Source organism: Drosophila nasuta, chromosome X, assembly GCF_023558535.2.
Source record: "Drosophila nasuta strain 15112-1781.00 chromosome X, ASM2355853v1, whole genome shotgun sequence".
Classification (NCBI taxonomy): domain Eukaryota; kingdom Metazoa; phylum Arthropoda; class Insecta; order Diptera; family Drosophilidae; genus Drosophila; species Drosophila nasuta.
Window position 1 is genome coordinate 23,804,996 of NC_083459.1, and position 22,676 is coordinate 23,827,671.

Here is a 22,676-nt window from a genome sequence, read left to right on the forward strand (position 1 = left end):
CTGTTAATGTTATTAACAGCATGCACTCCTGTTAAGCTGCTATCGATACACAAGTTTTACATAGCATTACAATATTATTAATAAATGGCGCATGCTTGGCACTATTTATTTATTTATATTATTAGTTCAATTAGCTTATCTTTTTATTTTTATTACAATATTAAAGCTGTGTTTACAAAACGTTAATTTCGCTGCACACAGGGTTGCATTTAACAGCTTGCGCGCAGTCGACTACTCGATACCAAAGGCAAGCAGCAGTGCTGGGCAAGGCTGGCAAAAAGTGTTGGAAAGCAAAACAAACTGCGCTCTAAAGTGTTCGTTCTTTTCAGAATTTTTTACGTTTCTCGTGCAAAATTCAACGCAAATACTTAAAACATTCGCATTTCGTTTAATGCAATATTATGCATTGCGTTGCGTTCAACAATTGTTAATGTGCTTATGCTGGCCCGGCCAATGCAAAATGTGTGTTTTTCTCGCTATGTGCTGCAGAAGAGAAGGTCAGAAAAATGTACATACATACATACAAATGTACATGTGTATGTGTAGTAGTAGTAGTATAGAAGGTGCATAAGCAACTAAGTCCGTGCGTACCTGTGTGTGCCGAACATATGTATAAAAGAAAGAAAAAAAACAACAAATGGCAATGCGATTAACAAACAACATTTGAAAGTGCAAAGTAAGCGCAGCTAGTACATATATTAATTTGCAACTAAATACACATACAGATATTTGTTGCTGAATGAATGCTGTGTCTCTCTCCTTCATTCTCACTCTCTCTCTCGCTCTGTTTCCGAGTATGTGCGCGCGTGTGTGTGTGTGTGTATTGTATATCTGTGTTCATGCGAATAGTACGTATTTGTAAATTGCTACAACAACAAAAACTGTGTGGCAAAATGACGTGTTTGCGCTAGTGTTGCCACTGACAACAGCTTGCCAGGGCTGTCGACGCAACTTTTATGCCATACATAAAAAAAAAAGCCAGCCAACAGTCGGCAATTGACCAATTACTTTACTTTTTACCCTTTTTCAAATACAAATGCAAAACGCAAAATATGTAATAAAAACAGACATTGCAGATGTTGAAAGTAACATTAGCCAGAAGTAGAGATGAACCACTAACAAAACGAAACGAAAAAAAAATCCAGCGATTGGCCACTAGAGATGAGCGCGCATATGTAAATATCGCTCATCTCTATTGGCAAGATTTTGCTGTGCGCGGCTTTGGCAGAAGGCAAAAAAATGAATTTTCTTTAATTTTGTTGTTTTTGCGACAATTCGCATTTGCTTTCATTACATTCTTGTTGTTTGCTTTTGCAATTGCAATAAATTATTGTAGACTGGAAGAAGCTTGGCAATGTGAACCATTTGGATTTGTTGTTGGTTAGTGACAAAGCAAATTAAGCTGGCTGCATTCAATTGACGAGGAGGAAAAGGCAAAAGAACAGTACACAAAAAACTATAGAGAAAAGCAAACTCAACAACTCAACACCACAAATAACAAAAGAAGGAAACAACAGCAACAACGAGAGCAGCAGCAGCAACAACAATTAAACACAAGAGTAGTGCGTGGGCGAAAAAAAAAACACATTCGAGTTTAGTGTGTTTGATTAACAAAAATAAACCGCAATATACGATTGCGAAATAAACAGTAGAAAAGTGCAAAAAAAAAAAAACGAAAATTACGCCAGACACAACAACAACAACAAGAACTGCAGTTTTGGGCAAAGCTTCGCTTCAACATATGAACAACAGCAACAACAACTCGGAGGCGAGCGCAAAGAAGAAGACAATAACAACAACAACAACGTTGAGAGAGCCAAAGTCAAATCCAAAGCAAGAGCGAGCTTAGTGTGTGGGGACAACAGAGGCGCCCTCTGTTGGGCGGCGGCAGCTGCGGAGGCTAAAACCGCGCGGCGGCCTTGACAGCTGTTGTCTTTCTTTTTTTTTTGTTGTTGTTGTCTTTTGTTTGTGTTGTTCCTAGGACATCCGGATCTGCAAAGCAAACAAAGTGGAGCCGTAGTTGGTAAGTAAGAGATAGAGAAAGAGAGATATTCAATTTGTTTTTCAATATTATTTATTCTTGTTTTCATTTCGTTTTTTTAAAGCGTTGTAATTTGAATGGCATTTTGTTGTTTGTTATATGCCACAAAAGATGAACAATGAACAAATTGGTGTTTCATCTATATCATCATCAACATCCACCAGGACAACACCAGCACAGGACATCAGCAGCAACAATCACAGTGCGGCAACTGCACAGCTCATCAAGGTCAAATCAACAGGCAGCAGTAACAACAACAACAACGATATTGCAACATTAGTGACAAAGATCCAAGCGATAATACCGGATACGCCCATTGTGTCGATTGCCGCTGGCACGTTGAGTGAAAGCACAACAACAACGACATCGACTAAGACGACACCGACGCCCTATTTCCAGGAGCAGTTAACCACCTTAATGTCGCACAATGTGAAGCTGGAGCAGCGTCCAGCCAATGACAGCAGCAGCAGCAGTAGCAACAATGCAGGTGCCGCATTAGTTGGCAGCACCACAAAAAAGTGCAGTTGGCAGCACCCACAACGCAAGTGGCAGCACCGAAAACTCTACAGCAGCGGCTGCTGCTGAAGATCTTTGCCAAAATCATGTGGCTTGTGATAAGAAAAGCCCTAATCCAAGTCCGGCCAATAACAATGCAGTTGCCACCGCAACAGCAACAGCCCCAGCAACAGCAGCTGCTTCTATTCCTGTCTCTATTCCTTCTGCAGTCGAGAGCAGCAGCAATAGCAATAAGGAGGCCTCTGAAAGTGGCAGCAAAACTGCCAGCAGCAGCTTAAAGTTGACGCCACTGTTGCGAGTCATGGGACAACCGGCGCCGGATGTGATTGCGACGGCAACGGCGTTGCATCAACGCAGCGGCGCCACCACCAAGGGCAAGACACAAGATGACCAAAACGTGGGCAAGCGTCTGAAAAAGAAAAAGGTTTGTAATGCTGCCCCTATCTTTCCCTTTCAGAAGCAGTATCTGCTTGCCCCTTAACCTTGCCACACCTGCTTGCCACCCACTTTTTAATAGCTAAGCATGCAACTCTGTTGTGGCACATAAAAACGCACGCAGCTCACTTTTAAGACCTAATCAAGTTGACTTGTCTGACCAAGGGTTGAAATATTTCATAACCTTATGCAGCAAAGACGTAGAAAGTAATAGAAGAAAGTCCTCACATTATCTGTCCGTCTATAGACTAAACATATTTGACGATGTACAAATGAACATAACTTGAAATTGGGAATTAGGTATAGTTGGATTGGTGTCTTGAAATTTGATAAGCATTCGATTTTTGGATGGCTAGCTGTTTAAAAACCTTTCCTTTTTGTAGAGTAACATTATTATTATAAAAAGCGTTCTACAAATCAAATTTTGATCAAGGAACTATTTTGTTGAATTATTTATTTGATATGCAATGATATAAAATCTTGAAATGTTATGAGTAATCGATTTTTAGATGGATAGTTATTTAATAACCTTTTTCTATGATATTTTTTCTTAGATCCTTACATCATAAGGATGTATTCTTTAGGGTAACGTTATTATTATTTCTTGGTTCCTATTTTAGAATATTCAAAATGCTTTCTACGAACTTAATTATGATTTAATTTTGAATAAGGAACTATTAATTGAAGTGATGTCTTGAAAAGTTATCAGCATTCAATCTTTAGATTGACAGTTTCATATTTAAAAAACCATTTCACAGGGTATTATTATTATTTGTTGGTTCCTATTTTGCAATATTCAAAATGCATTTGATTTGGTTTAATATAAAATTAAAAACTTTATTTTTATTTTGTGGTTCCTTGCTACAAATTTAATTACGATCTAATTTTGAATATAGGAGTTAATAAAAAGGGAAATTCAAGTTGTTTTGTGGGTTTAGACAATTTTTATTTATTTTATTTATCTGTGTATTCAATACATTATTGATTTGTGGATTCTTTCTACAAATGGCATTATAATCCATATTCAGAATGAGTTCATGATTTAATTTTGAATAGATCATAATGATTTTAAAAGAGAATTCAACTTGTTTATTGGTTTAAATCCCTTTTTTTTGTTGCTTATATATTCTATATATTAAAATCCAGTCAGTCTATTGTATAGATTAAAAGTCAGCTTACACTTTTGATAGCTAATATTTTGTAGGGTATCCCAAAGTCGTGCCCATTTGGCCATTGCTTTGAACACCTGTTTCGTCACCTCTGAAAATGCGTTCTCAACTTTTCCCCCCCTCCTCCTCCCCGCGATTTGCTGTTGTCACATTTTCCTTTTAAGTTGAGCCATAAGTTAGTTCATTGCTACTTTTGTTATGATTGCTTTAGCTTGAACTTTCTACGCAACAAGCTAAAAAAAAAAAGTGACTGTTGCTTAGCACGTTAAGCTCTGCATGTGTGTGTGTGTGTGTGTTCGTTTGTGGTTTTTCTGTCCGTTCTCGTTCCCATCAGCAAAGCTACGCAAAATACGCACACACACTCACACACACATAGAAAATGTGTGTAGTATTTATTTGATTATTTTTCAAGACAGAGGTCGCACGTCACATTCACTGTTTTCAATTTCTCAATTACATATCCCAATAAAATCGCACGAAAATGTTCTATAAATATCGACAGCTTTTTCGCCGTCCCCCTTTCCCTCCCTCTCTCGATCTCACTCCCCTTCTCTGTCTTGCACACACATACTTGCACTCACACACGCATATGCACGTGCACTCACCAACAATAACAACAACAACAGCACTAAAACAAACTGCTAACAAAATATGTACGTCATGTAGCATGTGTATTGTACGCTCGTATGTTTTAGCCACATTATTATATTTGTTGTTGTCGTTGTTGTTGTTTGTTTTACGTTTTTCGGTTTTCCTTTTCGTTTACACACATACATACATACGTATTGTCCACACTTGAGTAACTAACTTGCGCAGTAATTTCTTTTCGTTCGTTTATTGTTTGGATTTCCTTTATTTCTCTTGTAGTGTTTAGAAATTTCCGTTTCTATGTGTTTGTGTGCGTGTGACGTTTTTTTTTTTTTCGCGAACAAGTGTTGCATACTGCTGACGAAAAGTGCCGTTGATCAGCTCTCACACTATTGCTTACCCGCTCACTCATTTATTGTTCTTCTGCATTGGAAGCGGCATTGGACAAATGCCGTTATGTGCTGCTGTCCACGGCGCTTTATTGCTCCTTCCATTGCACGCACGCACACACACATACACACATATTGGCATTCGCATGCACGCGCAGGCATGTCTATTTGTGTGGCTGTGTGTGTGTGTGCGTAGTGCGAACTGCGCTTTTGAGTTGAGATCGGCAGGCCGAACGCGAAAAACAGAAAAAAAGCTAGTTACATTTACAAATTTGTTATTTTTTCTTTCTGCACTTGCACTTGTGTCTATTTAATTTTATCTCTCGTTTGCTTTTATCTTTATATATATATATTTTTTTTTATTTAATTAATTGTCTGGTAAACCGCAAAATTTTAACGTTTTGTTGTTTCGTGTGGCCAAAGCCGCGACTCCGCTGCCGCAGTTGACGTCGACGTCGACGTCGTCGTTCAAATTTGTAACCGCACGGACCTAAAAAAAATTTGTATTTGAATTGAATTTGTTGAAACTTGTATATAAGTGAAGTGAACTGCATTGTGAAACAATTGTTAGTTAAACATTTATCGTGACACAGTTTTTTTCTGCTCCCTCTCCACATTGCTTTTGCTGTATGCCTCTTTCTAACACATATACACATACATATACACTCCTGCTGCTAATTTTTGAGGTTAAACACGAAGCAGTTGGAGAGTAGAAAAAAAAAAGAAGAGGAGCAAAGAAAAAACGCATAATTTATTGTAAAAAACACGCACAAACAAATTGCAGACAAAATACGATACGTGGGAGGATAGCGATTTCAATGATCTCGACGACGCATCGTTGAAGAAACTACTCGAAGAAGCTTATTGGTATCGCAATCCTGGCGACAGGAAAAACAAAAGCGAGCGTTTTCTGGTGCGTATTTTCCCCCTTACCATACATTATTATAGATTAATACTTTTCCATACTTTTGCAGCAAATGCTCAAAAAGGCTGAGTACGACGAGGAGAATTCTTATCGTGCCATTAAAAACTCGTTAGCACGCAACACGTCCGCCGCATCAGCAGCAGCAGTAGCAGCAACGTCCAGTGGCGGTGGTGGCGGTGGCGGTGTCTATCATCACAGCCACAGCAGCAGCGTTGGCAGCGCCAGCAACTTTGCAGCAGCAGCGCACAACAACAACAGCAACATCAATTGTAATAGCAACAGTTATACAACAACAACAAATCATCGATCAGCGAATCAGCGACATAAGCAAGGAGGTTCATTGCAGGATTTGGTGGAGGCGACGCATCGCAGCGAGCTGGCAACGACGTCAGCAGCAGCTGCAACGGCAGCAACGCAACGTTTCAACTGTGATTATCAGCTGGGTGGCAACGCCGCCAATCGTGCCAATCGACGACAGCAGCAGCAACAGCAAAGCAACAACAACAACTGCAACAACAGCAATCAAAATACCGTCTTGGCCAGCAAGAAAACCAAGAACAACAACAGCAACTCGTCTGTTTCAGCGAGACAACGAGAAGGCGGAAGTCTGCCGAGCAGCGTTAATCTCGAGGCGAGCAGCATGGATGCAAAGCTGAAGCAAGCGCTCATGATGAGCGACAATGCTCATGATCCGAATGCCAGCAACAACAACAACAACAGCAGCAGTTTGCCCAGTCAACTGAATGAGACAGGCACGAAAACAACAACCACAACAACAACGGCAGCAACATCATCGTCATCATCATCGAGGATATTCGATGATTTCGATGTTGATGATGTCGTTGCAGCAATGCAGCGGCAGGTAAGCGATGACGATTCAGATACTTGTATGTTGGAATTCGAATTGGACGACACTCTGTGGGAGATAATCTATCATGCGTTAGCTGTGACCCAACCAACTGGTGTTAGTACCACACACCCCATTCAACAATCCATCAATCAATCCATCCATCAATCAATTGACTCTCCCCCCCTCACTCACCTCAACTCATCAACTTCATCAAAACAAAACCAAAACTCATCTCTCAAGCATAACTTTAATATCCAATCCAAATTAACCATTTCATTATTGTATTTGTTTTGAATTTGTATTTAGTTTTTGTTTAACAAACTAACAAACAAATTGGCTTTATTATTGTATTTACAAATGGCATAATAACTGATTTAATGTTTCTTTATTTCTTTCTCAATCGTAACTTTAATATCCAATCCAAATTAACCATCATCATTATTGTATTTGTTTTTTAGTTTTTAATTTTAAGTTAAGTGTTTAACAAACTAACAAACAAATTGACTTCATTATTAATTTTATAATGGCTACTAACTGATTTAAAGTTTATTTATTCTTTTTCTTTTGCCTTCCTATATTTCTTTCTCACTTGTATGTTTTTTACTAAGAAATTGGCTTAATTATTATTTTTACAATGGCAACTAACTGATCTAATGTTTCTGTATTCTTTTCTCATTAGCATGTATTTTGATTAATCCCATTTTTTCTCATACTCTGTGTTTTATTTTTTTCTTAAGCATAATCATATTTGAGACCGAGCTGCCCTTTTTGTTGTCTCCTCTCAAATACCATTTCAAAACAAACACTCGCTCGATTTGTTTGTGCGCCACTCGTTCCTTCGCTATTCACTCGCCACTCGTTATTCGCTACTCGTTACTCCATTGATCGCGCTCTATTAAGAGCTTCGCTTTAGCCTTTTGATTTCGGTTTCGGGTCAAGTTCTAGAAAATGAAAAGCAAAACTCGACGATTATGTTTAAGCAATTTTTTCTGTACTAAACTTGCTTCGTGTGTCAATTGAAAACGAAAAACTAATATTGAAAAATGTTTTTACTTTTTTTGTTAATTGCTTTTTTGAATAGGAACAATTGGAAGCGTTACGTGAGGCGCGCAAAGCAAAGAGAATTCCCAGTTCATCGACGACGACGAATCACATGTCCTTCAACTGCGAGCAGTTGCTCGGCGCTCTCAATCAGCAGATGCAAAAGCAACAGCAGCAACAACAACAACAGTATCCGAGCGAAGGCAACAACAAGGATTCGGGAGTGCCTGTTAAAGAGTTCCTAATCGATGATCCGCTTCATTTTTCCATGCTGGAGCAGTCCTCTAAAAATCAGCAACTGTTGCTGCAACAACAACAACAGCAGCAGCAGCAACAATTTGCCGGCAACAACAATGCGGCCGGACAGTTCTCGCTCAGCATGGAGGATCACAAGCGCAAAGTGGAGACTGGATATGTCTCCTTCAATGACAGCTACACTGCCTGCTCCTCCGTTTATGGCGTTGGCGGCATTAGCGGCGGCTCCGGCTCTGGCTCTGGCTCATCCTCAGGCTCCGGCAGTGTCAATGATGGCGCCAGCAAGTCTGGCTCAGTGGCTGGATCATCGGAGATGTTTGCCGGCGGTGCGGCTGACATGCGACCAGCAAAGATGGGACGCATGATGACAGCGGCGGCAGCAGCGGTTGTTGCCTCGCATGGGGCCAAGGCCACAACGGTAAGTCAATGTGCAGCGAGTGTTTGCAACGAGAGAGTGTTCAATAACGAGTGTTTGCAACGAAAGCAATTTGAACTCGCAATGTCTTCAAGACTTCCTCCCTTTCTCCTCATCTATACGTATTGGATACGTTAACTCGCTATTTTACAACGAGAAAGAAAGTATTAACGAGTGAGCATTAACTCTCACTGTTTCTCTTTCGTTCTCCCATTAGTTTTATTTTTTCATTATCTAACATAAGTATTTCTAGATTCTTACTTTCTTTGTTCTTCATAACGAGTATGTGCAACGAGAGAGTATTCACTAAAAAGTGTTTGCAATGAGTGTATTTACCCATTATGAACTCGCAATGTCTTCTAGACTTCCTCTCTTTGTACTTTAATAATTTTCCTCAACTATACGTATTAAATACGTTTACTTGTTATTTTACAACGAGGAAAAATTAACGAGTGAGCATTTACTCGCACTGTTTCTCTCTCGTTCTCTTTTTATACTTTTCTTGATCTAACTTCAAGCATTTCTTTAATTAGTTCTCTCTCTGCTTATTATAGATTCATAACGAGTGTTTGCAACGAGAACAATTAGCGAGATTTTGACAGACATTGTCTTTAAAACACTCGCTCTCGTTTTTTTATAATTTTAATGGTCTTCATCATCTTTAAGCTTTAACTCTCTAAGTTAACTTGAAATTTTTTTGACACTCGGCAATTTTACAACGAGAGAGAATGAACGAGTAAGCATTAAATCGCATTGTCTTCTAGTTTCTCTCGTTTTCTCCTTAGTTATTCTTTTTCTTGATCTAATTAAAAGTATTTCTTTATTTGTAAACATTCTTACTCTCTACAATTTAATTATTAGATTCATAACGAGTAAATGTTAGCGAGAGAGCATTTAGTTTCTGTTTATGTTCCCCAATTACAACTCTACTTTTCATTTCATAAAGTAAGAAATGCATTATGTTTAAGAAGAATACCTAACTGAAAACATCAATAAACCAAGCTTTTATCCGTTTAACTAAATAAGAAAAAAGGAATGTTACTTTTTTCACTCGAATGAAAGTAGAAGAAAAAAGAAATCGAGTTTAAGCAGCGTTAACAATTGCTCTCGTCAGGAATACATAAATGTTTTTTTTTTATTGAATGAATTTGAAAATGTTGCAATACTCATTAATATTTTCTTAATCATTTTCAGCGTCAGTTCGATGAGAATGGAAATGCGTTAAGTGACAGCTACGCTGGCGGCAGCAACGTGTGCAACAGCAACTCAAGCAGCGGTGGCTCCTCATCCACTCAGCAGTTTACGACGCTCATCAGCTCTGCTTTAAGTGCTGGCAATGGTTGCCAACAACAACAACAGCAACAGTTGCAACAGCAACAGCGCTCAAATAGTGTGTCCACATTGCTGTCCACTGGCAACTCGAATGGAGCAGCAACCACAGCGATGGCAGCAGCTGCTGCTGTTTCGGCTACGTTCAACAATCAGTTGCAGCAGCAGACGCCAATGATTGCTGGAGCTGTTTCCTCCTCCTCAACAACAACAACCACATCGCAACAGCAACAACAACAGCAGCAGCAACCACTGACGAAACTCAAGTCGAAGAAAAAGTCACAGCAAGAGAGGAATACAACAACTGTGGATGTGGAGTCAGTGGCTGGTTATCGAGGCAAAGATCCCGTCGAGCAGCTGGTGAAATACATTGAGAACGATGCGAATGCATCGTCATCGAATGCTGCTGTGCAGCAGCAAAAGAAAAAGGAGCGCAAGAAACAGAACAAGCTGAAGAAATGTAATTCACTCGAAGAGTTGCGCAGCTGTGCCAAGATCGAAGTCGATGAACTAAAGCGTCAGGCAGCAACCACCGAAATGATGCGCAACAATGGCAACGGCAGCAGCAACGGCGGCAGCAGCAACAGCAGCAGCAGCAGCGCTGGCAACAAGAAAGGCGGCAACAACAAGCATAATTCAGCCTCGGTGGCGGACATCAACAAGAATTGCAACAAGGAGCAACAGCAACAAGAGCAACCAACTTCGTCTTCTTCTAAAGCAACCACACGCAAAGGCGAACGTCGCTCTTGGGGCACCGAGGAGCTGCAATATTTGGGTGAACCAACGTTGAACAACTGGACTGAGCCATTGCCAACTGCAATGTCAGAAACAATGTTGCCAGCAGCCACATCAACAGCAGCAGCAGCAACAACATCCACAACATTGTCTGCTTTGGCGTTGCCCACTTTAGCTCGCATGTCCGAGTTGGAGGCGTTGAACACGGTGCTCAGCGAGACGGCCGAGTTTCATGTGGTCACCAAGAAGAAGAAGCCAAAGAAACAACGCGCCGTCACCATGGACGATGCTGCTGTGGCAGCGGCAGCCACAACCGGTGGCAACTTGCAGCGTATGCAACAGATAACAAAGTCTGCCTCATCGAACATGATGTCGCAACGTTTGCGTAGCGATTACTACAACAATCATTACGGACAGCAGCAGCAACAGTATAATAAGCAGCAGCAACAATATCAACAGCAGCAGCAATCATCGCATCATCAGCAGCAGCAGCAGCAATCACATGCCTCGCATGCCACAAGCGGAGGCAACTCGGTGGCAGCTTCCTCCTCCTCGTCTGCTCAAGACAATTCGCGTCGCAAGTCAACATCGTCGATGCCGCCATCGGAGAAATCCGATTCCAGTGATCTCGATTCGGTGCATTCGCTGCCCATACAGACGGGCAAGAAGAAGAGCAACAACAAGCGCGCTGCCGTCCAGGCCAAGCACACCTCACACAAGAACAACAACAGCAACCAAAACAATAACAACAATTCACCTGCGCCAATTTCATATGCGGACATTGCACGCAACAAACGCGAAGCTTTGGCCAACAACAACAGCGAAGAGTTGGACGCCAATGAAACTGCTGCTCAACAGCAACTGCAACTCGACAGCAGCAACAGCAGCAGTGCCAGCAACAGCAGCGCCAGCAGCAACAACAACAAGCTGAAGGCCAAGTCAAAGTTGCGTCCCGATTTCCCTGAGTTGCCTGGCGCAATTTCAGGCGCCACAGTTTCGGCTGCTGCTGCTTTGATTAGCTACTCGCAGAGCTTGAATGCAACAGCAGCAGCAGCAGCCACAGAGGATACCGAGGAGCAGCAACAGCCACAGCCACAGTTGTTGCCATCAACAGCAGCAACAACAGTTGCCAATGTAACGCCAACAAACAGCACAAATGCTGCTTCGATTGTTGCTTCGGTGTCGGCGCCGCCAGCGTTGCAAAAGTCCAAAAGCGTTGAACACGATGCGAGCAGCTACAGCAGCAATCTAGATCTGCAATATCCGGCACTGGAGAAGACCGTAAAGCGTCACAGCGTCAACAATGTGTCTGCGTTGCCATCAACAACAGCAGCAGCAGCTGGAAGCAACAACAACAGCTATAACTTTGCAGCAGCAGCGAAGCAATTGGATGTGACGCCCACAGGAGCAACTACCTCAGTCTCAATCAAGGCGAAAACAAAGTCAAAGGAGCTGTCGCCCACCAACAGCAACAGCAGCAACAACAGTAGCAGTAACAACAGCAGCAACAACAGCAAGAAGCTGGAGAAGCAAAAGTCAACAACAACCACAACAACTAGTCAGGAGGATGCCTCAACACCTCCTCCAGTTAGTTTTAGCTTTGTTAGCTGCGGCACAGCAACCGGAAGTGGCATCATTACGTTCAAAACTACAGCAGCCACTCAAACGGATGGCGTGAAGAAGATCAACAGCAGTGGAACAACCTCAACGGGAGCTCAGACACAAACATCGGCGCTGCCAGCGGCGGGCAATCGACCGGCGGTGATAATACTCAACGATGATCGCGACTCGAAGCTGGGCAGGCTCAACAACGAGTTCATCTTTGGCGACTTCAACGAGGACGAACTGAAGCTGTTCGATGATGTGAGTGAAAAGGAGCTGACCGAGGAGAAGGTTGCCAAGTCGTCGTCGTCGTCGTCCACAGTTTCAACGGGCACGTTGACTGAAGTTTCCACACCGCCAACAGTTGCTACCACCGATGAACAGCAACAGCAGCAGCAGCAACAACAACAGTTGCAACTCCTGTTGAACGATTCTAACGATAATTCAGCATGCATGGACATGCTGTTGATCTCAGGGCAGGCGGCGCAGTCGTCGCCCAATGCAGCAAACACAACGTTGATGGCAGCCAACAACAGTAGCAGCAACAACGTTAACAATTCGTCCACATCCTCGACAGCTTCGTCGTCCGCCTCATGCTCAACCTCGGCCTCCTCATCGACGCTGAGCAGCAGCAGCAACGCAAATGGAAATGGAAATACGAATGATGCCAACGCTCTACAATCTGCCACAAATATGGCAAATCAATCGAACGACAGCGGCATCTATGCCACAGCAAACACTTCATCAACATCAACTTCAACTTCTGCTGGGCACATCAAGGATCAGGTGAATCATTTCCTCAGCAAGGCGAGCAGCCACAGTCATCACAGCAGCCACAGCAGCAGCAGCTGTAGCAGCAGCCACGATGATCCGTTGCTGCCGATGCAACAGCTCGAGACGTGCAACGACATCGAAACTGCCATCATTGCCGCTGCTCGCGCTGCAGCCGAAGCTGCACTCAGCACCAACTCGAGTCGCCGCAACTCGCAGGAGCAACAGTTGCAGTTGAGCGGCAAATCGAAAGTGCGACCAGCTCTTTATATGACCTACGATGATGCCACAGCTGCCACAGCGGCATCGGAGGGTAAAGATGAGGAAGCCGCTCAGCTGCGCGAATTGAGTTTCATGCCTGATCTGAAAAGCGATTTTGTTGCCGCTGCCCCAACATCAGCAACAACAGCAACAGCTGCTGCTGCCATCACGCTGCCACTGCCATTGCCGCTGCCGCTCTCCACGCAACTGTTGCCACGTTTGGCGATGCAGGCCAACACCGAACTCATTGTGGAATACATCACCAACTGTAAGTGTTTCGCATTTCGTGGCCACAAAATTGAACTACACTTTACTCGCTCAACAATCACATTTCAAGAAGAAATTTCAAGCATTTCAAGCCAGTTGTAAAACATTTAAGTTTAAGTAAAACATTTAAGTTCACTTAAGTTTATTTGCTTAACGGCCACATTGTTTGGTCCAAGTTAAGGCCCTTGACAGCTATCCAACTTAGTGGCTACAATGTAGTTGGCTTTAAAATTGAACTTTATTGTATGCGCTTAACGATCACACTTAAAGAAATAACTTTAAACATATTCTAGCCAGTTGTAAAACATTTATGTCACCTTCACCTTACGTTTAATAGCTTAAAGGCCTCTTTGTTTGGTCCAAGTTAAAACCGTTTACGGCACTTCAAATTAGTGGCTGCAATGCAATTGCACTCAAATTGAACTATATTTAACTTGTTTAACTATCATACTTGAAGAAGTAATTTCAATTAAGAGACATTTGCTTCGTCTGAGGTTAACTCACTTAACGGCCAATTTGTTTGTTTCAATTTAAAGCCTTTTATGGCACTTCAACTTAGTGGCCACATTGCAATTGACACTTAAATGTAACTGTAGATAACTCACTCAACAATCACACTTAAGAAAGTAATTTCTATTATGTCTAATCAGTTTAAACATATTTCTGTTGCTTTGTCGTAAGTTTAATCGCTTAACAGCCAATTTTGTTGGGTCCAAAATGAGGTCGTTAAGCAAGGCAAATAAGCAAAGTAAGCCATGTGCATTAGAGGGCATAGAATATCAGGAAAGAAGTTTAAATTACCATATTTTGTTTAGTTGGCATGACATTTAAGTGCATTCATAGGATAAGAGCAGCATATTTTCTACAAATGCTTCTGAAACATGAAAAAAACCTTTTAAGTAAAGCTAATTTATTGTTAGCTTAGATGCCAAAGAATTTCAGTGCATTCATTAGATTTTTAACAAATCTTTCTTGAAATCTGTATATGTGAAGAAAAAACTTGAATATCAATTTATGCTGTATATTTGTATTTAATGAAATTTAGGCATTTGGTTTTAGGAATATTAAAACAAGTTTAGCAGACATGACATTTAAGTGCATTCATTTCTTAAACATGAAAAAAAACACTGTGATGTATATTAGTAGTATTTAATGAAGTTTAATAGTTACTCCTTTAGCCAGTTGGTTTAGGTTGCAATAGATATATATAAAACAAACACTTGCTTATTTCTAAGATAACCAATTATGATTATTCTGTAAAACATTTACTGCTAACTTATTGTTAAACTTAATTGCTGTAGAATTGTTTTTACTTGCATATTTTGTATCCCTTTCTAATTGATGTACATTTCGTATTGCAGCTTGGAATGCGGTGGTGAAAAGCAAACACGTCTATATCTACAACGAGGAGAATGAATCGCAAACTTAAGAGGCAACATCAAAATCCATCTTCATCCATCAACTTACAACAACAACATCAACAACAACATGAACATTGGCAACAGCAGCAGTAACAGCTGCTTAGATAATTCCTTCTTTATATTATTTCATTTTTAATATATTATATATTGCACAACATGATCAGCGTGTAGAAATTTGTGTTTGAAGGCCACAAAAGAGTCATCGATAGAGAAGAGTTTGAGATCGGTTTTTTGGGCAGCAGAAGATAGCGAAAAGAAATCCATGAAAAATGTCCCCTAACTATATTTATGTATATCTTTATTTTGCGAGACATTTATCTGTTTGGTTAATCAATAACAACAACAGCAACAACAAAAAGAGAAATCTATTTATTTAGATATTTAGAAATTTAGCATTAATCTTCAAAGTTTTAACGCGCATTTGAAAATGTTTTTTGTTTTTTTTTCTCTTTGTTAGCAATTTTCTTTTTTTTTTGTTTGTTTTTTTTTCTTTGATTATGAAGTATGCATAACTATAAATATTATATATAAACATATTATTATAAAGAGATAATTAAATATTTAAAATATGAATTTTTGTTTAGAACTCGGAAAGAAACGAGATCTATTTATAAAAAAAAAAGAAAAAAGAAAAATGCCTAGATAAGTTTATAGTTTGTTAGGCTTAAGGCAAAGAAAGAAGAAAATGATGTCGACATTGAAAGAAAAGAAAAGAGAAGCAACAAAACAAAAGAAAAAGGAAAAGGAAGAAAAACATAAATTTAAAACTAAATATTGTGTATGTAAATAAGAGAGAAAGAAAAAAGAAAAACAAGAGGGAAAAATTCTAGAAACAAAGAAATTTGCGTTTATATGTATTTAAACAATTTGATATAAATCAAATCGAGATATATATGTATAAAAATTAAAGGAAAGAAAGAAACACAGAATATTAAACGTAGTCATGTAAGTTGCAACATATTATAAATGTGTGTGGCATGCCACCACAAACAAATCAGCCATAAGCCTAATGAGGTGAAGCGCACTTGAACGAAAAATGCCGCCGTTTAGCAGAGCCAAAACACACACACACACTTTACACTCACACACACACACACACATCCAGAAAAAAGGCTTTGAAGTAGTAAAAGAAAAATATATGAATAAAGTTGAAGAAAAAACTAAAAAAAAAAAAAAAAAAACAAAAAATGAGAGCGTAGTAATTTAACAAAAAGAAAGGAAAAACAAAAAAATAGCGAAGCAAAAACATAAAAATCAAATCAAAGCGTAGGCATTAAAGAAAGCATCAACTATAATATTACAAATTAATAAATAATAATGCAGAAACACACACACACATACATTTTTTTTTATATACATACATAACATTTAACAATAATTCATAATAATAATAATAATAAAAGAAAAGAAAAAAACGCGTAAACCGTTTCAAAAATCATTGTAAGTCTAAGCAACAACAACTACAACTAAAATCGAAAAAGCGAAACATCATTATTATTAAACATTAAAAAAGAAAACTAAAAAATAGAAGAAACAAGAAAATTATTTAAATCAAATTCTTAAAAATAATAAAATAAAAATCAATTTTCAAAAGCATTACAAAAGAAAAAAACTCTAAATGCCGCATTGAAATGTTTCAATTTTAAAGTAGCAAACTATATCAAACAAATCTTAAAACTAAATCTGAGAGAATGTCAAAGAAAAAAAATCAAGAAAAAAAACAAAAAAAGAAAAAGATAATGCAGTTAGTTGGTGTTCAGTGTGTAAAAAAAAAATAAAACGCTTTGGAAAATGAGAAAAGCTAAAAAGAGAAGAGAAAGCCTCTCTCTCTCACACACACACACACAGAATAGCGCTGTCTCTGTCTCATGATCAGCTCGCACATAACCTCAAAAATTCGATAACAGTTAAAAGCTAACAATTATATAGAAAGATATATAAAATATATATAAATAGATATACATAAATGTGCTAGGCTATAATATAAATGTTTCTTATGGGTGTATTTATGTAATATATATATAATATATTTACTAAATGTGGTGGATCGTGTGTCTGTCTCTCTATATATATACATATATGATAAAGATTAGGCTACACACTCTCTATATACATACATACATACACATATATTCCTACCTAAAACAGATTGTAATCAAATTCAATGTTGTGTTTTCCTTTTTTTTTTGCAATTCGCCCCGAATTTCAGTGCACTTCTCAGCCTTGCAGTGAGTAAGTGAGAGTGATAGAGAGAGAGATAGAAAGCGTGGGAGATCATGCACAGCACTCGCACAAAAGCTAAGTGCTGTGACACTCGGCTATCCAGGGCTGCATTCGCTGATATTATGCAAACAACAACAGAGGACAAAGAAAATAAAGTTAGTTTTTATGATGTGGCTCGAGCTTCGTGTTTGGCAGCAGTTGGCTAACAGACCAAAGTAGCATTATTTACATAAATATTAACTATATAAATAAAAAAATATACATATTATACATACACACATATATCAGCTATATTTCTATTCAAAATTTGACTTTTTAATGTGTGTGTGGAACAAAAAATATTATTTTCGTTAAAGCGAAAAAGAAAAGGATAGAGAACGCGAAAGAGAGCGAGAGAGAGAGAGAGAGAGAGTACGATCGTAGACAGACTAAAATTAAGTTTATTTGATAGCTAAACAAGAAAGAAGAAGAAGAAGCACTTATATATATTAATAAAATATACGCTCTGTATTAGAATTTAAAGAATTACTTATCCGAAGATCGAGTGAGTGCTAACTGTTTATAACTATGTAAGTGTGCGTGTGAATGTGTAAGTGTGTGAGTGTGTGTGAATGATCAAAAACTAACCTCTAAAATTTATATGAATGTATACTTCTTATATACTACATATACATATAAATATATATGTATGTACTCTACTACCTAAAACTAAACTAAATTAAATGCTACTACTACTACGAGTATAAAATAAAATTAAAAAAAAAAAAACAAATATATAAATACAATTACAATTACAATTACCAACTACAATTACAATTACGACGATCTATAACAAAAAAAAAAACAAACTAATACCTTCCCCGTCTTTAATCCCAAATCCCCAACTTATATACAAAATAAAATACCAATATTTGTACATGCAAAAGTGTAACTAAAAGAATAATATAAAACAAAAATTGAATTTAAAATTCGTTCGGCTCCGTTCCGATAACAAATATTTTCAGTCTTAACTCGATGCAGTTCTCAAACTGTTTCGAATAATCCCCGAAAATTGAAATAACTAAATACGAGTATGAAAAAAGGATAAAAAACTAAAATGAAAATGTGTTTAAAATAATATTAACTGAATGAAAGTGTATTTCAATGAAGAATCGAATAAAACAAATGAACAAAATGATGTGCCGCATTTGACGTTATTCGTTCCAATTTTGGTATTGCCGAAAATCGATAGAGAGTAACTATTTTTTGTTTTTGTTTTTTTTGTACTATATTTTCTGTGATTTCTTGTGGCTCTTTAGAGCAGCGGAGTTCGTGGCTTCGGCTTCTGCTTGACGAACACGGTGCGAGTCCGGGCGTAATGCGGTCCGTAGCCACGGCCAAAGCCCGGACGCAATTTAACCGGATGCGGTTCACGATGGAAACGCACCATCACCTTGGCTATGATCGACATGACAACGTCGTGTTGTCCACTCTGATACAATGTGTCCAGATGCTCGAAATACGAATCGTAGCAAGCGCATTCGCGTTCTTTTGGCGACATCAGTAGAATTTTTGTATCGCGCTGAAAATCGGTTACAATCTGCAAATCATTCTCCATGAAGCGACAGAACGCTGGCGTCTCCGATTGCATGCAGCGAAAGAAACGATCCAACAGATCATAGCTGAATGCTCTTTGCGGCTGCCGTGGCGATTTGAATTTTGGCGGTTTCAATTGCGAGACAAAGCGACGCGACAGCGACGATAAATGTTCCATTTCACGCAGTTGCGACATCTCGTGCAGATGGCGATAATCATCGATCAGTGTGGTGCGATCGACGCCAACCGCTGTCAATTCCACATCTGTCAGGTTATCCAAATTATACAGTTTCGATAACTCGCTGTCGCTTAGGCTGCAGCAGCCCGTAAACTTTAATTTCTGTTTATTACAATCTATGTATGCATATTTTTGATTATTATTATAGTTAACTACCACGACTACCACTTACCGTTTGTTGTGTTGCACATGGTTATTTTTTGTCTATTGTTTTTGTGTGTGTGCCTATTCTATTGTCTATAGTTATCAGAATATATATACTATTTATATTGGAATTGTGAATTGTTTTTGTCTATGGAGTGAACAAATGAATCTGTTGTCGCTATGAATTTTTGTTGTGAATAACGCTGCAAAGTCGACTATTCCGTAGCTCGATTTGTTTTCGAGTTTTGAAAGGCGCTTCAAATTTAAATAAGTTGGCGCGCAGTCAAGTGCTCAAGCATGCACTTATCGATAGCTTTGAACGCAGCAGCTGGCTGACTGTCGTTGTATTTTTTAGTTTCAAAATTTATTTAAACGGTTTATAATACATGATTGTATTAAAATTCCATAAAAAGAATAAAATTGTGCTATTTATTGAATCTTTTACTTGGTTGTTTAAAATTACGCGCCATTGTATACGCGCTTTGGCAATATACTAATATACCGCATAAAGTTTAGCAGGTGGCAAGTATCGAAGTATCGATAGTACCGAGTATCGCCAACACTTATCGGTTTGAAAATATACTTTCTTTTATTTATATTTATATAACAAGATATATGGTGGAGCTTTGTTTTGATTAAAATTATGCGCCATTTTCTACGCGTTTTGGCAATATACTAATATACCACAGATGGCAAATATCGAAGCTTTTGGAAAACATCGATAGCAGCGATAGTGCTTACGATGTGTCGACACTTCTGCACCGCAACTTAGCACAATTTTGTTGAAATGTATTAGATTTTGTTAATTTGTTTTTATAGATTTACCTATAACAATATTCTCATAGTTTATGTTAAAACCCAAACCAGTTTTATGTTATAACGGCGCAGTGCAGTGAAAGGTACTCCAAACGAGCAGTGAAACAACAAAAATGAAGATGAAAAGCAGAGCAAGAAGAAGAAGAAGCAGCGGCAGCTAGCAGCAATATCTATTTCTATGCCTATTTGTATTTGTGTGTTTTTTTTTCTTTTCTGTTTGTTTTATCGCAATGCGCGATGTAGTCTCTTCGTCTTCGGTTACTTAAGCAAATTAGATGCAATAACAACAAGAGTGAGACAACATGACCGAGGTACGCATACGGCCGCGACAAGTGCTGATACTGATAATCGTGTTCATTGTGCTGCTTCTGATGGTCCATCGCAATGGGAAACGCACCTGCGATGGCCCCGATTACCTCCAGGCGATGTACACCCAGCAGCAGTCGGACACGTTGCCAAAAATCTACGCCATCACGCCAACGTATGCGCGTCCCGCCCAAAAGGCTGAGCTGACCAGGTAAGCGTCTAACTATAAATGTTAACTATATAGATTTAATCATTTTGTTGAACAGATTATCGCATATTTTCATGCTGGTGCCCAATCTGCACTGGATCATTGTCGAGGATAGCAACAGCACAACGCCGCTGGTCCGCAATCTCTTGTTGCGCGCTGGCCTCGAGAATCGCTTCACGCAGCTGAATATCAAGACGCCGCAAGAGTTTAAGCTGCAGGGCAAGGATCCGAATTGGATCAAGCCACGCGGCGTGGAGCAACGCAATCTGGCCTTGACGTGGCTGCGTGCCAATGCCAATGTGGATCGTCATGCCATTGTCTTCTTCATGGATGACGACAATTCGTATGCCGTTGAATTGTTTGCCGAGATGAGCAAAATCAAGCCAGGTCATGTGGGAGTTTGGCCCGTCGGCTTGGTTGGTGGCTTGATGGTGGAACGCCCGCTGTTGGATCAGGAGAATCGGGTGGTTGGCTTCAATGCTGCCTGGCGACCGGAGAGACCGTTCCCCATTGATATGGCCGCGTTTGCCATTAGCATGGATCTGTTCATCAAGTATCCGCAGGCGGTTTTCTCCTACGAGGTGCAACGTGGCTACCAGGAGAGCGAAATACTCCGCTACCTCACCACACGGGATCAACTGCAGCCGCTGGCGAACAATTGTCGCGACGTTCTCGTCTGGCACACGCGCACCGAGAAGACCAAACTTACTGCCGAGGAGGAACTCATACGCAAGCGAAAAAGATCTGACGAAGGCATCGAAGTTTAGCGCAGCTACTTAACTACTACTACTATATATGTATATGTGTATATGTATATATTTTAGACTCAGTGACTAGACTAGAGTCTGGCTATATAGAATTTATTGCCTTAACTACTACTACTGTAATATATAACTGTTTGTCCCAACTTGTTATTGTAAATGTCGCAGCATTCAAAGTTATGTAAAGTGATCTATTTTAAGCTCAATGTGTGTGTTCACAACTAATCAAGCATCCTGTTGATCCTTTCCCTGAATTGTAAAAGGATTCAAGTATTACCTCAGTCCTTAATATCAGATAAGTCAATGCAATAAACCCAACCATTCTATCCTTGTAACATCCTTTTGTTTCCTTGAGAAAGAAGGTAAGTATAGTTCAGGTATTGTATAGTAGCATAGCTTCTTTTTCTTCCAACTATCCAAAGCACATTCGATTCCTAATAAAAATTCCATAGCTTGCAAATAACTGTCGACCGTTTCTCGGAATTTTTAAAATTCCGATTTTGTGCACATCCGCTCTCTGCTGATTTATGTTCACCTGGTATTTCATTTGGTTCAAGTAGAAATTTTCAAGACAAATCACATCGAGATTTGGGCTTGTTGTTGTAATAATTGATGAAGTTGTTATTGTTGTTGTTGGCCTCTCACAGAAACCGCGAATGGCTAAAAAGTGTCACGTCAGCAGGTGAAATACCAGGCGAAGAGAATTCAGCAGCAAGTAGCTGTACAAAGAGCTGGTTCAGTAGCGCCATCTATGGGATACCGTTGGAACCAAGCTTTGAAATGACTCATCATTGTGGTCTGAGTGAAAGTTATCTTCGAGATTTTGAGTCACAAAATGCGCTTATTGTTGTTGTAAATATTGATGTTGTAGTTGTTATTGTTGTTGCTGGAATTACTTATGTTGTTGTTGTTGTTGTGATTACTGATGCTGTTGTTGTTGTTGGACACTTGAAGCCACGGAAAAAGGCCAAAAAGTACGACGTCAGCAGGTGAAATACCAGGCGAACAGAATTCAGCAGCAAGTAGCTGCACTAAGAGCTGGCTCAGTGGCGCCATCTATTGTAAGTCATTGGAACCAAGCTTCAAAGATCACACCCTAAAAGTATGCCACACAAATTTATTGCTGCACATTGCAAATTGCAATGACGAATTAAATCGACTCATCCTAAAAGTATGCCACATAAATTTATTGCAACATTTGCAATGACGAATTAAATTGACACACAAATTGTTTGCTGCAGCTTACTTGAAATTAAACACAATGGCGAATTTTTTTTCAGTTTTGATAAATACGACTTTATTTTCCAACGATTCATGTTCGCTGTTTATTTATATTGTTCTTTTTTGTCAATGTTTTCCATTTTTCAATGAATTATAAAAAGCTACACGTTGATG

The 22,676-nt window shown here is 39.3% G+C and overlaps 4 protein-coding genes across 7 annotated transcripts; 3 read left to right on the forward strand and 1 right to left on the reverse strand.

Annotated features, from left to right (window-relative positions):
- The first annotated feature begins 278 nt into the window (after nt 1-278).
- Nucleotides 279-18,135, forward strand: LOC132797155 (serine-rich adhesin for platelets). 4 transcript variants are annotated; one of them, XM_060808690.1, is made up of 8 exons: nt 279-497; nt 1,337-2,023; nt 2,106-2,981; nt 5,923-6,051; nt 6,113-6,925; nt 7,995-8,627; nt 9,819-13,590; nt 14,951-18,135. In XM_060808690.1, the coding sequence occupies exons 3-8, from the start codon at nt 2,859-2,861 to the stop codon at nt 15,016-15,018; spliced, it is 5,538 nt and encodes a 1,845-aa protein (XP_060664673.1). In that variant the 5' UTR covers nt 279-497; nt 1,337-2,023; nt 2,106-2,858; the 3' UTR covers nt 15,019-18,135. The 4 variants fall into 4 exon arrangements, with proteins under 4 accessions (XP_060664673.1, XP_060664677.1, XP_060664675.1 ...); XM_060808692.1 differs by lacking the exon at nt 279-497 and adding an exon at nt 548-676; XM_060808694.1 differs by lacking the exons at nt 5,923-6,051; nt 6,113-6,925.
- On the forward strand, nt 2,153-2,626 carry LOC132795676 (exocyst complex component 5-like). Its single transcript, XM_060806533.1, has one exon. It carries the CDS (start codon nt 2,153-2,155, stop codon nt 2,624-2,626), a length of 474 nt encoding a protein of 157 aa, XP_060662516.1.
- A 201-nt stretch (nt 18,136-18,336) lies between the features above and the next one.
- Nucleotides 18,337-19,388, reverse strand: LOC132797156 (uncharacterized). Its single transcript, XM_060808695.1, has 2 exons — nt 19,219-19,388; nt 18,337-19,162 (listed from the first exon to the last, which is right to left on the reverse strand). The coding sequence occupies exons 1-2, from the start codon at nt 19,235-19,237 to the stop codon at nt 18,528-18,530; spliced, it is 654 nt and encodes a 217-aa protein (XP_060664678.1). The 5' UTR covers nt 19,238-19,388; the 3' UTR covers nt 18,337-18,527.
- Nucleotides 19,389-19,925: 537 nt separating this feature from the next.
- Nucleotides 19,926-21,616, forward strand: LOC132796531 (galactosylgalactosylxylosylprotein 3-beta-glucuronosyltransferase I). Its single transcript, XM_060807732.1, has 3 exons — nt 19,926-20,089; nt 20,250-20,523; nt 20,579-21,616. The coding sequence occupies exons 2-3, from the start codon at nt 20,309-20,311 to the stop codon at nt 21,285-21,287; spliced, it is 924 nt and encodes a 307-aa protein (XP_060663715.1). The 5' UTR covers nt 19,926-20,089; nt 20,250-20,308; the 3' UTR covers nt 21,288-21,616.
- The last annotated feature ends 1,060 nt before the right edge of the window (nt 21,617-22,676 follow it).

Excerpts from the sequence above, each read along its gene's own strand:
- LOC132796531 (XM_060807732.1), top strand. The coding sequence starts at position 20,309 with ATGACCGAGGTACGCATACGGCCGCGACAAGTGCTGATACTGATAATC. Across the intron at positions 20,524-20,578 it reads CAAAAGGCTGAGCTGACCAG|ATTATCGCATATTTTCATGC; the intron begins GTAAGCGTCTAA and ends TTTGTTGAACAG.
- LOC132797155 (XM_060808690.1), top strand. The coding sequence starts at position 2,859 with ATGGGACAACCGGCGCCGGATGTGATTGCGACGGCAACGGCGTTGCAT. Across the intron at positions 2,982-5,922 it reads AGCGTCTGAAAAAGAAAAAG|ACAAAATACGATACGTGGGA; the intron begins GTTTGTAATGCT and ends AACAAATTGCAG. Across the intron at positions 13,591-14,950 it reads TGTGGAATACATCACCAACT|CTTGGAATGCGGTGGTGAAA; the intron begins GTAAGTGTTTCG and ends TTCGTATTGCAG.
- LOC132795676 (XM_060806533.1), top strand. The coding sequence starts at position 2,153 with ATGAACAATGAACAAATTGGTGTTTCATCTATATCATCATCAACATCC.